General features: G+C 41.8%; 1 protein-coding gene across 1 annotated transcript in view; it reads left to right on the top strand.

Annotated features, from left to right (window-relative positions):
• The first annotated feature begins 3197 nt into the window (after nt 1-3197).
• The window catches only part of LOC311131634 (paralemmin-1-like), a 66086-nt gene continuing 53920 nt past the window's right edge, over nt 3198-15363 (top strand). Inside the window, exon 1 of the mRNA XM_084164722.1 lies at nt 3198-3253. Coding sequence (XP_084020848.1) covers nt 3249-3253 — 5 coding nt within the window. The 5' untranslated portion in view covers nt 3198-3248. The remainder of the gene's footprint in view (nt 3254-15363) is intronic.

Raw genomic sequence — 15363 nt, 5'->3', positions numbered from 1 at the left:
TGCGAAGAGCCTTGGCGTGACCCTGGACCACACCCTGTCGTTCCCCGCTAACATCAAGGCGGTGACCCGATCCTGTAGGTTCATGCTCTACAACATTCGGAGAGTACGACCCTGCCTTACACAGGAAGCGGCACAGGTCCTAATCCAGGCACTTGTCATCTCCCGTCCGGATTACTGCAACTCGCTGTTGGCTGGGCTCCCTGCCTGTGCCATTAAACCCCTACAACTCATCCAGAATGCCGCAGCCCGTCTGGTGTTCAACCTTCCCAAGTTCTCTCACGTCACCCCGCTCCTCCGCACACTACACTGGCTTCCAGTTGAAGCTTGCATCTGCTACAAGACCATGGTGCTTGCCTACGGAGCTGTGAGGGGAACGGCACCTCCGTACCTTCAGGCTCTGATCAGTCCCTACACCCAAACGAGGGCAATGCGTTCATCCACCTCTGGCCTGCTGGCTCCCCTACCTCTGCTGAAGCACAGTTCCCGCTCAGCCCAGTCAAAACTGTTCGCTGCTCTGGCACCCCAATGGTGGAACAAGCTCTCTCACGACGCCAGGACAGCGGAGTCACTCACCACCTTCCGGAGACATTTGAAACCCCACCTCTTTAAGGAACACCTGGGATAGGATAAAGTAATCCTTCAAACCCCCCCTTACCCCCCCCCAACCCCCCCCCCCCCCCCCCCCCCCCCCCAAAAAAAAATAATAATAATAATAATTGTAAAGTGGTTATCCCACTGGCTATAAGGTGAATGCACCAATTTGTAAGTCGCTCTGGATAAGAGCGTCTGCTAAATGACGTAAATGTAAATGTAATGTAAATGTACGCTGAGTGTACAAAACATTAAGAACATCTGCTCTTTCCATGACATAGACTGACCAGGTGAATCCAGGTGAAAGTTATTATCCTTTATTGATGTCACTTATTAAATCCACTTCAATCAGTGTAGATGAAGGGGAGGAGACAGGTTAAAGAAGGATTTGTAAGCCTTGAGACAATTGGTACATGGATTGTGCATGTGTGCCATTCAGAGGGTGAATGGGCAAGACAAACGTTTTAAGTGCCTTTGAACGGGGTATGGTAGTAGGTGCCAGGTGCACCGGTTTGTGTCAAGAACTGCAACGCTGCTGGGTTTTTCATGCTCAACAGTTTCCTGTGTGTATCAAGAATGGTCCACCACCCAAAGGACATCCAGCCTCACAACTGTGGGAAGCATTGGAGTCAACATGGGCCAGCATCCCTGTGGAATGCTTTAGACACTGTGTAGAGTCCATGCCTTGACGAATTGAGGCTGTTCTGAGGAGAAAATGGTATGCAACTCAATATTAGGAAGGTGTTCCTAATGTTTTGTGCACTCAGTGTATATAACTCTGCAGGAGCCCGTGTTTTAGATGGTGCTACAAGTCTACAGTAGATGGCAGACTCCTCCACTAAATGTAATGTCTTGGTTGATTGATGGTCACTGCAGTACAGTCAGTACAGTATTGCATTAGAGAAGAGAGGATAATGTATAATCCTGTAACAGCCTGTAAGAACCAGTGTAACCTCAATGTGTGATGTGTGACATGATGCACATCATGTCTGAAAATGGAATTTGGGAAATTGAATGAAGCTGAGTTAAATCAGAGTTTGTGTTTATTTTCCTTATTCACAAATATGTCCAGGCCAATGAAATGTAGTGAATGATGCAGTCATAATTTAACTGGAGTAAATATATTCAATTGATTTCATTGTTTCAAGAGTTCTCCTTCTTTGTTGTGATTACACATCTATATGTAAAAAAGACAACCATTTCTCATTAGCTGACCTTTCAGATAATTTACTAGTAAATTTAACATGATGTTTCCACATTAATAAACCATATTACACCAGATAATAATAATTTGTGATGCTTAATTCCGCCCCTCCAAATATCTCTTCATTGATCATTTGAGAGAAACCTGTATTAAAGGGATAGTTCACTCAAAAACTATTAAACTATTAACAGTGGGCCAATTAACAAAATATTAAAATACCGTTTTTGAGTGAACTATCCCTTTAATAGTGGGTGCTATTGTAAATAATGACCTAAAACAACACTGACTTCCTTAATTGCTTCAAACCAATTTCCCGCCATATTGATTTAGCCTAGCCATCATTCCACATGTATGACCAGTGGCAGGCTACTAAGTGACCTATTTCTGCTACTGGACACACATAGTATGCTGGAGTCCAGTTATCGATTCTTCAATAGCTGAAATCAGTGTCACAAAGTGTTGCACCATAAACAATAGCAATGGTAGGCCTGAAGTGGGCACAGTCATAAAACAGCAATGGTCATATTTAGAGACTTTAATTTCAATGATAGACACGGACTCTAGCTAATATAACTGCAATGAAAGTAATTGAAAGCGGTTACACAGACTTAGACCCCTGGACTTGGCAGATCACCATTGGTCTGTGGAAGTTGATGGAACAATGTATCTGTTTTACCACAGCAACAATTTGACTGTATTCATGGTGGTTCCCCATGATTATTAGATTAGAGAACAAAAACTTGAACATCCTCATTGTGGCAACTCATTTGCAGTTATGGATATGATCATCTTTTAGCAGTGCATGTAGACCAAGGCCACATTTTAATGTAGTTTAATGTAGGCTCTTTATAGCCCACTCAATGATGGTACCATTCCTTAGTTTGCTGTTAGGGCCTACTTTAAATGCTGTAGGCTAACAGGTAAGCAGCCTAGGATACACATCATAGGTTGATGTGTCCTGTCCAGTGTGAGAATTATAGCAGAGCTATATCGATTCTATGCCTACACTATTTTCTTATTTTGTATCCATGTGGGGGCGTATCGCCTCACTTAACTCGCGCGCGCTGCAAACAGATGATACAGCATTGCCGTATGAGCTCACAAACTGAACAAAAGACATCCTCATAAAACAGGGAATGGTGGGAGCAGGGATGTGGATAGTATAGAAGTTATTTTGAAAACATTAGTAAAGCCAAATAATTATTTGGGCCTTGATTTAAAGGGTAGTGTGTTGCCAAATTTGCTGTACACGCGTTGCTCCTCACCAAAGCGAGCTACAGGGGAGGGACTGCCGATTTCTCGTCTTTGCAGCTCTGAATGAAGGGGAGGGGGTCCGTAGACCGAAATTGATGGTAGTGGGCTACTGAGGAAGACTACTCCTCTTGAGATTAAAGGCAAAATACACATTTCAGTCGAATACAGCAGAGTTGGTGAAACGGGACGGTGGTGAAACATGGAGTAAGTAGACATTTGACTTAACTGCATGTAGCCTATGATTATTGTATAGGCTAGGCTATTTTATGCACTGATAATGTTCAGGCTCAATTTGAACGATTTCCCGCTAGGTGCCACACCTGCAAAATTGAAAAAAATATGTAGGCGAGCTAATTGCACTGTACTGTAGGCCTTTTTGGGGGGTGAACTGTGGGATTAATTTTTGGGAAACAGTGAAGAAAGGATGTTATTAGGCTAAGTGAATATTTTGATTATAGGCAACATTAAAACATCGCCAATAGGCAGACAAAAGATAATGTCATGTTATTCACTTCAACTTGCATCGCTTTTATTTGTCCTCTCTTCGGTGCTCAGCGTTGGGCAAGAGATCAATGATTTTTAAATAGCCTGTGTGCGCCTATGCTGTAAAAGACTGGACCTATATCTAGACAGGGCAAAGCCGCATGGTCAATCGGCAGCCTATGTAATGGGTATCATCTAGCAACAGCTGGGGATTCATGTGAAATCAAACATTTGTCCAGAATAACCACTCTCGACTATATTTACACATGTGTAATTAGCCTACCGTTGATTTGAATGGTCAACCATAAAGACTATGTGTAAATTACCTATCGATTTAGGCTCTGTTTGTCTTTTTGGGGGATCAATATGGGGAATGTGTGATGCATGCTGCGCATGTTCCTGAATAGCGCGCCGCATATGGGGGATCCTGAATGTCATAGTCCAGTGGTGTGCATGTCGTGCTCTATGGAAATAGGAGGGAGCGCGAGATAACGGTACCAGCCCTCCGTGCCTGCTCTTAATTGTGTGAGCGGTGGGCGTGCATGCATGTGCAGGAGTACGGTTTTCATTTTCTCCCGTGTTGACAGAAATGGGCTGTTCCAACATGGCTGAGTGAGCTGATGCGGTTACTTTAGTGTAGCCTACATAGACACATAAAGGTGATCTAGGAAACATGTAATTACTTTGTCATTATGGCTGACAAAGGGAGTGAACGTTATTTATAATAAGGATTAAATTGAGAAAATTGGACCTCTCTGAAATGAAAATGGATGGCACTCCCTTCAGCAAAATGTATTTAATCTAAACCCTCCCTGAACGCTTGAAAATAAAACAAGTGACCCTCCTCTATACCCAATATAATAATTAAAACAAAGTAAGTGGATAGCAGACAACATGTCTACCGTTTACCCTCACTTCTTGGACAGTCCAGAGTCTTGGAAATTCAGTTTTAGAATGGTTCTTCATCCATTGTGGGTTCGCAGACCACCATGGACAAGAGTAAGGGTGGAAAGATCTCATTTACAGTTGAAGTCGGAAGTTTACATACACTTTAGCCAAATACATTTAAACTCAGTTTTTCACAATTCCTGACATTTAATCCTAGTAAAAATTCCCTGTCTTAGGTCAGTTAGGATCACCACTTTATTTTAAGAATGTGAAATGTCAGAATAATAGTAGAGAGAATGATTTATTTCAGCTTTTATTTATTTAATCACATTCCCAGTGGGTCAGAAGTTAACATACACTCAATTAGTATTTGGTAGCATTGCCGTTAAATTGCTTAACTTGGGTCAAACGTTTCGGGTAGCCTATAGGATTGAGGTCAGGGCTTTGTGATGGCCACTCCAATACCTTGACTTTGTTGTCCTTAAGCCATTTTGCCACAACTTTGGAAGTATGCTTGGGGTCATTGTCAATTTGGAAGACCCATTTGCGACCAAGCTTTATCTTCCTGACTGATGTCTTGAGATGTTGCTTCAATATATCCACATAATTTTCCTTCCTCATGATGCCATCTATTTTGTGAAGTGCACCAGTCCCTCCTGCAGCAAAGCTGCCACCCTCGTGCTTCACGGTTGGGATGGTGTTCTTCGGCTTGCAAGCAACCCCCTTTTTCCTCCAAACAGAACGATGGTCATTATTGCCAAACAGTTCTATTTTTGTTTCATCAGACCAGAGGACATTTCTCCAAAAAGTACGATCTTTGTCCCCATGTGCAGTTGCAAACCGTAGACTGGCTTTTTTATGGTGGTTTTGGAGCAGTGGCTTCTTCCTTGCTGAGGGGCCTTTCAGGTTATGTCGATATAGGACTCGTTTTACTGTGGATATAGATACTTTTGTACCGGTTTCCTCCAGCATCTTCACAAGGTCCTTTGCTGTTGTTCTGGGATTTATTTGCACTTTTCGCACCAAAGTACGTTCATCTCTAGGAGACATAACATGTCTCCTTCCTGAGCGGTATGATGGCTGCGCGGTCCCATGGTGTTTATACTTGCGTACTATTGTTTGTACGGATGAACGTGGTACCTTCAGGCGTTTGGAAATTGCTCCCAAGGATGAACCAGACTTGGCTGATTTCTTTTGATTTTCCTATGATGTCAAGCAAAGAGGCACTGAGTTTGAAGGTAGGCCTTGAAATACATCCACAGGTACACCTCCAATTGACTCAAATGATGTCAATTAGCCTATCAGAAGCTTCTAAAGCCATGACATCATTTTCTGGAATTTTCCAAGCTGTTTAAAGGCACAGTCAACTTAGTGTATGTAAACTTCTGACCCACTGGAATTATGATACAGTGAATTATAAGTGAAATAATCTGTCTGTAAACAATTGTTGGAAAAATTACTTGTGTCATTCACAAAGTAGATGTCCTAACCGACTTGGCAAAAGTGGTTGAAAAACTAGTTTTAATGACTCCAACCTAAGTGTATGTAAACTTCCGACTTCAACTGTATAGTAAAAGCATTGCATGAATCTATCATTTTATTTGCAGGTTCGATAAAAAATAGCCTTTAATAAACATTTCATGCAATACTACGTCATTTTACGTATTAGCAGAATTTTTTTTAATACCACACAAATTACAGAAATGATAGGCTAAGAATGGACTGAGAGATAGGCCTATGTGTTCATCTTATCATATTTATCCAATGCCAAGTCAGTGTGTCTTGTTTGCAACAAAACTGTCCCTGTTTGCAAATAATTAAATCTGAGAAGTCATTAGGAATCTGAGCATGATACTTAAAAAAATTAGGCCTACCTGGATATAGCAGCCTATAGCCTAATTTTGTCTGTCAAACAAGTAGGCATACCTTTTATTTCCTAAATAGGAAGAAATGGCTCCAACACAAAGCCCTCTTGTTGTTACTAAAGTCTAATTAAAATGAAGATGTGTTTATCAGAGTTATTGACCTCACAATAAGCCAGATTCGAGAAACTTGAAGCAGCAGCTGTGGCACAATCAATCGGAAATGGACAGCTCATGGTGCTGAAAGTAGGCAAATTTGAGTAGGCATAATTTATTTCAACCATCATGGGCAAGACACGTATTGTTTTTAATAAAAATAAATTATAGTAGTAGCAAGCTATCAAAGTTGCACTCAGGTCTTCCTTCTCATCTTCCCGCTCTCCTCAAACTGAACAGAACATAGGTTATAGGCTGGTCCACCAGCAAGTGCATTTTTTGGACTAGGCCTAATCAAAAAAAAATTTCGGAAGAAGCCTTTGACTGTCCTCCTGAACTGTCACCGTAGCCTACACAGCACAGACATTGGTTAGGCAGCACACAAAAATGTTTTGGATCAGCAAGAGCAGAGCAGGCCGGGGCTCAGGGTTGGAATATCCATTGCAGTGTGTAATGCAGCCTAGTTTTATTTACATCATCCCAGCAGCTATCTTAGAAATATAACTTTGCTTCGTAGCCTATAGGCGATGGATCATTTAATTGAGACCACACTAAATAGCCTATAGGCACACATGATATTGCACACTCAGTGGAGAATCAGAGATGAGGGGCGGCATCTGGAACACATCGATATATAGCCTAATAAGCAACTAATTCTAGAAATATTGAAATTTCATCAATTACAAATTACATGACCCTCCCCTGGACTAGATACAAAAATACTAAACCCTCCTTTTGACTGAAATAGAAAAAGCACGACCCTCCCCCACATTCCTCCAGGTAACCATTCTTCACATTTCAATCCATCCCTAAGTATCTATGACTGACTTACAGTGAGACTGACAAAATATAAAAAGGATACATGAAAATACAATTGGCAATAGGGGACCATGACCATCTTACATTGTTGCAGGCCTAGGAGCACACTAATATTACAATGTTACAATTACAATGTTACAATGATGTTGTAGAATTGTTACAATGATTCACATTTTTCATATCCCACATTGCTGCCATCTGACTATCCATCACCTTCATTTCACCTGACATACCTCAACATCCTCAAGAATACTATTGTTTATACCTACCAATTTTGAACACCAAATATGTAATGTCACAGTAGGCCTATTGTATTGATTAATATTGTGTCTTTGTAATAAGGATCCAAGAGGTTTGGGTTCATTGTTCATCATTTTGAAGGTGCCAGTAGTAGAGTAGAACACAAGTGTATGAGTTGAAGTTGAAATTACGCAGTAGGCTCCTATGAGAGAGGAAGTGAGTAAGGCTGTGTTATAAGAGAATATAGTGCAACACACACGTACCATACAGAGTGCATGTTTGATATCCATCATGGAGCCATTGAATTGAAAAACATCTACATTTAAATACAATTTAAGTAGATTTTGTCTAGGGATGGGGGTTTGAAATAATTTCACTATTCGAATAGTATCATACATTTTTGTTGGATATCCGGAGATTAAAAAAACATGTATTTATTTTAACTTACATTTTTTACCTGAGCACTGCTGCGCAAGGGAGAGAGGCTGGCGCTCTATTGCTGCAGCTGCAGGGGGTGCAGTGAGTATCGCGGGTGAAAAGAGCCAATAATGAGCTACTGTCGCCTACCATTGAATTTCTGACTGACGTGTCGTGATACCACCGCACCGCCTGACTAATGTCTGCGTGACCTCTGCGTCTTATGCTGTCGCCTACCTTTGAACATCGGAAGCCTCGTTCATGCCCGATGACCACCAGATGCATATGCGTTCTGTTTTGCCGGATGTCTAGCCCGCATTTATCATACTTGATGCACATGTGCTTCGCTTTTCAACTAGCTAAAAGCTAGCTAGTTGGAGTATGTGTGTGTACTTCCGTTTGTACCACCGCACGGCTCCGCAGCCTAGGGTGGCATCCCCAACGTAGCGTTGTGGACTGCTCCATTGACAATGAATGACTTCCGCCGGAATGCAAAGAGTTTGATGCATCTGGTGGACATGAGGCATCACATTACCCATAAGCACTCAGTTACGTTGGGCCGGATGTCATGCATTTCAATGGGGATGTCCACAATGGAGTGGAATCGCAACGCCCCCTTGCGGTTGAAGGCTCTGTTGCCAGACGGACTCCGTGTTCTTTGAAATTTTCCAAACTTTGCGCCGTCTTCAGTCCAGCCAGAGTCCGTCGAAGAACAGGAAGTTACCAACCCACAGAAGAAGAGAAAAATTGGGTTTTCGGCGATGGCTTTATGGGATAGCTAGCAACTTGCAAACAATTACCCATTCCTATAAGTGAGTACTATTTTAATAGTAATGTTAAATAATACACATTTGCTTTTAAGCCTATTATATTATATGACTGTTGCCTCTCGTTTAAGTTTATTGTGATGGTAATGACGTTTGTTTTTTATTATAATTATTAGGTGGAGGTCGCTAACTCCTAGTGGTATCTTCAAGCTAGCCTAGCTTTTAGTTAGCTAGCTAGCTAGCTGCTCTGCAGTGCAAGCTAGCTTGACTTGCTATAAAGTTGGAGAAAAGTTGAGGAAGAAGTAACTAAACAAAACACGTTTTATTATCACCTGAAATAATATATTAATCCTGTCTTGATTGAAAAGGTAACATTTTGCAATCTCTCAAAATAAATGTGATCTCTGACAAGAGACAGGCTCTCCTCCATCTTGCGTTACAAACACTACACTCACAGATAGAACAATGAGACAAATATTTCACCAGATGTATAAATGTGAAGCATCCGGTTGGCGTTTCCACTCACTACCAAATATGGTGATGAAAGGAATCCCAGTGGCCACCAGCGGGGGAAGATGGAGCGAGATGGATTTTGTCCGACATTCTACTAATTTTCTCCTCGATGAAACATTTGATCTCAATACAGTTTTCTGTTTCCAAAACTAGAATCTGTAACAAACAGAGTGGACTACATTTTGTAGACTTTACCTTTTGCAAAAAAAAAGGAGTGCAATTGCGAATTGAGTTATTGCACACCCGCACTTCACAGAATATGTGTTCCCTAACGGAAATATGCAAATAAATGCTAGAACGCGCCAATAGGATCTCGCTAGCTCGTGCTTGGCTCTGCCCACCTCCTTGCTTGTTCTGCCCATGACAGGCTCCGGTCTATCTTGGGTTAAAAATAGCATTGATCTACATTGTTCATCTGCAGGCTATTATAACACCGTAAGCCTCTCAACTGCTGGAGGGTCTACTCATAGAATTTCTATTAGATTTTGTTTATTTTAGGTTCAAAAGAAGCTGTCTTCCTTTTACATGGTAGGCCTACTGCTGGCAACTGTGGCCTATTTGTTTTTTGGACACGTTGCATTTGATGTAAACACCATGGCAATTATGCACTCCAATAGTAATCATATGCAACATGCATCAATCTACTGTAGGCCTATCTAGCATGTATCATCATCTAGCCTATATATAGTTGGGATCTTTCGCCCTCCTCAAATCAACGTCTTCAGCCGGCCACGACCAGGACCGGGAGACCCATGGACGGCGCACAATTGGTCCAGCGTCGTCCAAGGTAGGGGAGGGTTTGGCCGGCAGGGATGTGAGTTTGTTTCCCACGGGGGGCCAGAATGGAAAAAAAAAACACAAAAATAACATGTATGCATTCACTAACTGTAAGTCGCTCTGGATAAGAGCGTCTGCTAAATGACTAAAATGTAAAAAAAATTAAAATAGCCTAGATCGCTTTTCATATAATCTGAACCATTGTTTTTTCTCACAATATAAAAACCAACAAGGGATAGCCTATGCTTTTTGCCCTTCTCTATAACAAGAGTTAGGCTATATCCTCACATACCCCCTCAATTCAAGCCCTGCTTTTAACCATAACACATCAAGCCCTCCACAGAAATTGATAGCATATAGCCTAAGGAGTGCATGCTGACAGTGATTGCGTCTGTCAAACAGGTAAACCTACCTCTTATTTCTGAATAGGGCTCCAACAAAGCCCTCCTGTCAATATTTATTTGAGAAATAGTCCTATATCACCTATAGACTATCTACACAGTAATGGTGGCTGGCTGCAAATCAACTATCCTAATATTTTTTTGTATAGAGGTGATAGGCCTATTTTAGCTACAAATTAAATTGATTAGGTTACACTGGCAATTACAAATATTTTGTAAAGCATGTACATGTAGACATCATGTAGACGTTTGTAAGGCGTTCATGGTGAGATCTTTAATAAAAACGTACACGAAACTGACATGTGCCGTGTATGTGTCATGTGTACACAATGTAAACACTGTCTACATGATGTGAGCGTGTCACGTGACATGAACGTGACGTGAACGCGTAGGCAGGTTGACGCCTAACAAATGTTTTGTCTCCATTGACTGTCCATGTTAATTCATGACGGTATCTTATGGTGCTAGGAAGACATTAGGTGACGTGGTGAGAGGCATCAGTAGCTTCACTAGGCTTAATTCTGGCATGAATCACTTGCGATGGTGTGTGTGAGATGGGAGCGAGCAGACGGAGGGAGAGAGAGAGAGCGCCAAGGCAACTCGGCTACAGCCAAGACTAGCTAACTTGTAGCAGCCACAATGTTATTTATCATACCGTATAACAGTGCCTGTCTTGACTGGAGCAGCCTAGAGAAGCTAGTTGGCTAGCTAAGCTAGCCAGCTATAGCTAGCTAGCCAGCCTAATTGAGGCCACATGCTGTGCATTCTCCCCGACCATTCGGATAAAACAACAACCTACCTGTTGGTTGCTCGTTGTAGCCTACTCCTCATTTAGCTAACTTTTAATTCTGTAATTTTATTCCATTTTATTGCATTGCATTAGTGAACTCTCACTTCACTTGCTACACATAGAGCCTCTTTGCCGCTTTGATTGGCCAACATAAAAAACAAGCTACACACTTGGAGGCTACCGGTCGGCTACCGCCTTTATATGGGGAGCGCGCCGTGCACGGTATATCCTTGTATGTATTAATGTCACATGGATAATTGAATTTAATTTAGAAAAAGCCTTTTCAGTGTTAAAATAGGTCTTTAAAAAATATTTAAATAACCGTGCACATCCCTCCCTAATTTTGTCTTTTAATTATTTGTTTGCAATTATTCGACATCTGGTTAATATTTTCTTTACCAGACCATTGATAAACTTAAAATCTAAACAACCCAAATCATTCTTAATTTCCCTCCTAAATCGTTAGCTGACAGAGACACAGACTGTTATTCTGGCCAGTTCTCAGACAGAACTACAAGTCTTCCCACTGCTAATGGCCAATCATGTGCATTCAATATGGGCCGGACCTTCCAGTATTAAGATTCCATCGAACAACTGTTGGTAGAGCAGAGAGGCTGAGATAGTGCTCTTATTTTATTCAGCCTCTCTCTGCCTCAGCCTCTCTCACATTCCAGTCATGAAGACTGATCTGCTCCCTGTCATCTCTCCACTCCTTGTTCATCCTCCCTTTCCTCTCTTCTCTGCATGATCCTCCTTTTATTTTTCTCAACATCCATTTGACTTATTCCAATCGTATAAACATATGATTAGATACAGTATATACAGTATAATACAAAATTCAGACACTCTTAAAAGAAGGACAATAGAAGTTGTCTCATCCCAGTCAGCCCACAAGGGTAATCATCAAGCCAGTAATGCCGGCCAGTGGTGTCCCAGTCCCCCTCTGTCATTCTTCAGTCACAGTGACACACATTCAAACGTAGCCTTGGGGGCAGACCTCGTGCAGCGGAGGGGGGTGTGGCAGTGTGGTGTGGGTCATGTCGTCGAGGGTTAGCGCACAGACACATTTGTGGCTAATGAGCAGGCTAGCTTACACAGCCCACGGCAGCTAGCCTAGCAGATAATGGGTAATGGGCCAGTGGTGGGCCTCTATAGGAGGTCCTAGACTAAAGTCGTCTGGTCTGGTTCCTGCCCTCCCTGTCATGTGCTGATGCGTGCCACATGTGTCACTGGTGGTGTCCATGACAACTCAGGGATGTTTGAACTAACTTCAAAGAGTGGTGTTTAGCCTTAGATACATAGCTGCATATCTGGTACATAGATACATTATAGATACATAGCTGTAATACATGTGTAGTAGCCGTACAAAGCTACTAAACAGGCCTCACTAGCCTTTTCATGTTGTTTTTTAACACATAGTGGTAAACATGTTTCAACATAATGTGCAACGGGCCCTCTCTACTTTTGCTTCCACTGGTTTTCACTGGTAACAACTCCAAGGGTTCTGGAATCGGGCAGGAGGAGTATAGATTGATTTTGTGTTGCTGTTCGTGTTTTCCCAACACAGCAACTAGTCCCCCCGGATGATTTCTTCACAGGGGAGGTCTCCATAGAAACCATGCATTCTTTCAGTTGGCCGGACAGTTTTGTTTAGAGTCCTTTGAATAACAGCTTTACAGAAACACACAACAAAAAGATGTTGATCTCAGCATAGTGTTTTATGTGGCCGACACCTCTGGAGGAAGGAATGGCCTTTGAAAACAGAGACTGTGTCAACTAACAAGGCTTTAATACATTTATATAATTTATATCTACATTCAATGATTCAACTAAAGTGCAGCTATTGGTTGTTTCTTGTTTGTCTCCACCATAAATGTCATTATCTAACTTTTGAAGGGCTGGTTCAGCTTTTTTCATGATTGAAAAAACCTGAACCATCTCTTTAAACGCTTTGATTCACTCTCATTTACTTGAACGTTATACAATATGATGCTAATGAGATTTACTTACACATTTGGTGCAGAAGCAACAATAATACCCAAGTTCAAGAATTTGTCTGGCTGGAATATCACTTATGTCAGTTTGACTTGGAGATCTTTGAGACTCTATTTCTCTCATGAGACTTCAGATAGAATTAAGTGTTGTATAAATCCTTTGAGAACAGTATCTCTCTTATTGAACACTTGCAAGGGCGATTTGTGAGTGAGGGTGAGTAGAGTGTTCTTTGCCTGGTCGCTAAAAACAGTTAGCCTATTGTGACAGTCTGACATGATCATTGAGCTGTTTTGAGGAAGCAACTTTGTCACTCCTGCTTTCTGCTAATTCATGTCACTTTGACCTTTGTTAGACCCTGTCCTGAGTGTCCAGTGTCCGGTGCTTTGTGAAGGGCGATGATTGCCTTACATGCTGACTAGACTGGGCAAGCCTGTGTCCGCATGCACCTCACACGCATGTTGATTTTGTCCATCCACACCACACGCGATCAGGACACGCAGGTTGAAATATCAAAACGAACTCTGAACCAACTATATTAATTTGGGGACAGGTCGAAACTCATGAAACATTCATGGCAATTTAGCTAGCTAGCTTGCTGTTGCTAGCTAATTTGTCCTGGGATATAAACATTGGGTTGTTATTTTACCTGAAATGCACAACGTCCTCTACTCCGACAATTAATCCACAGATAAAAGGGTAAACCTGGTTAGTTTCTAGTAATCGCTCTTCTTTCAGTCTTCTTCTTCTTCTTCTTCTTCTTCTTCTTCTTCTTCTTCTTCTTCTTCTTCTTCTTCATCTTCTTCTATGGACTTTATATGGCAGTTGGCAACCAATTTTAAGGTGCATTACCACCACCAACTGGACTGGAGTGTGGACCTCAGTTCATCTTTCAATCACCCATGTGGGTATATGCTCCTAAAAACCAATGAGGAGATGGGAGAGGCGGGACTTGCAGCGCGTCAAGCGTCACAAATAGAACCAAGTTATATTTTAGCGCCTGGCTACGCAGATGCTCGTTGATGCGCGCGAGCAGTTTGGATGAAATGATTGAATAACATGTATGTGTAAATGTATTTTGCCACGCTCGCGTACGTAACGCGAGGGGTGTGGTCAGCATGTTAGGGACCCTGTGGTCTCCCAATCAGGCGTTCGCTGATAACCAAACACAATTTATCTTATTAAATCTGCTATGCTCCCACTCTTATTCCCACTCCCAGTCAGGGCTACTTTGCGCCAGGGTAACATAATGGCACGGCAGGAGCCACAGAGCCACAGACTCCCATTGGTACTCCTGCAGGCAAGGTCACATTGCTTCTTTGCGGCTCACACCCCCCTGAATGCTCTTCTAAATCATGACTAAGGGAGATAGTGGGCCGTGCCCCATGTAAGGCCTCAGCGCTAGACTTAAATACCAAAGCCCATGAGATCAGTGGTAGATATATAGTTTCTCATTGTTTGCTCGTCGCACGGTCAACTGAGCAGACTGAATACGGACGTGTAATGGACTTTGTCGTCTCGTTTTAAGCACCATTTCATTCAATCCTTACAAAAATGTTGGGACAACCTCCTCGGTGCGTTTAGTGTAAGGTGACGACAATGATACAAATACAATGGTGGAAGTGATTCAAGGTCTATTCACTTTCAGCCCTCGTTGCTCCGTGAACGATTATGGGGACTGTATTCAGTCAGCTTGCATTCCTGCTAAATAAGACATTCTCTGAGGGGCAAAAAGCAGTGAAAGGTGTCATATGAGCATCACTGTTCCTTTGGGGCACAAAGAATGAGCAATATTCATGAAAAGAGATGTTTGTCTTAAGACATTGGACATTACTTCCATTGCCATGGAAATGTACAAAGCAGCCTAGTATAATGATGAATAATAGCCTTGGTTAGTTTAATCCAAGTCTTGAGGAAATACATGATTGCATTTTTTTACTGTATTACACTATCTTACTGTGAAGTCATTGTATATTAATAGTTTATAGCCTACTGAATATGTTTACATATAGACACATTTTGTGTATATTCACAAATTATAGGAATGTCATATAGTGGTATTTTCATTGCTTTGTCAGATTATGATTACAACAATATGCATAGTTAATTTGAGGATCTCTATGTGGTATTTATGTGATGATATGATAATGGTTGATATGCATGTATTTAGTATGTAGTATAGATTTGTGCCCTTATAGCTGCCAAATCT

The sequence above is a fragment of the Coregonus lavaretus genome (assembly GCF_964263955.1).
Source record: "Coregonus lavaretus genome assembly, chromosome: 6".
In the NCBI taxonomy this organism is placed as follows: Eukaryota; Metazoa; Chordata; class Actinopteri; order Salmoniformes; family Salmonidae; genus Coregonus; species Coregonus lavaretus.
The sequence above is the reverse complement of the archived record's forward strand: the minus strand, read 5'-3'. Positions and strand labels throughout refer to the sequence as shown.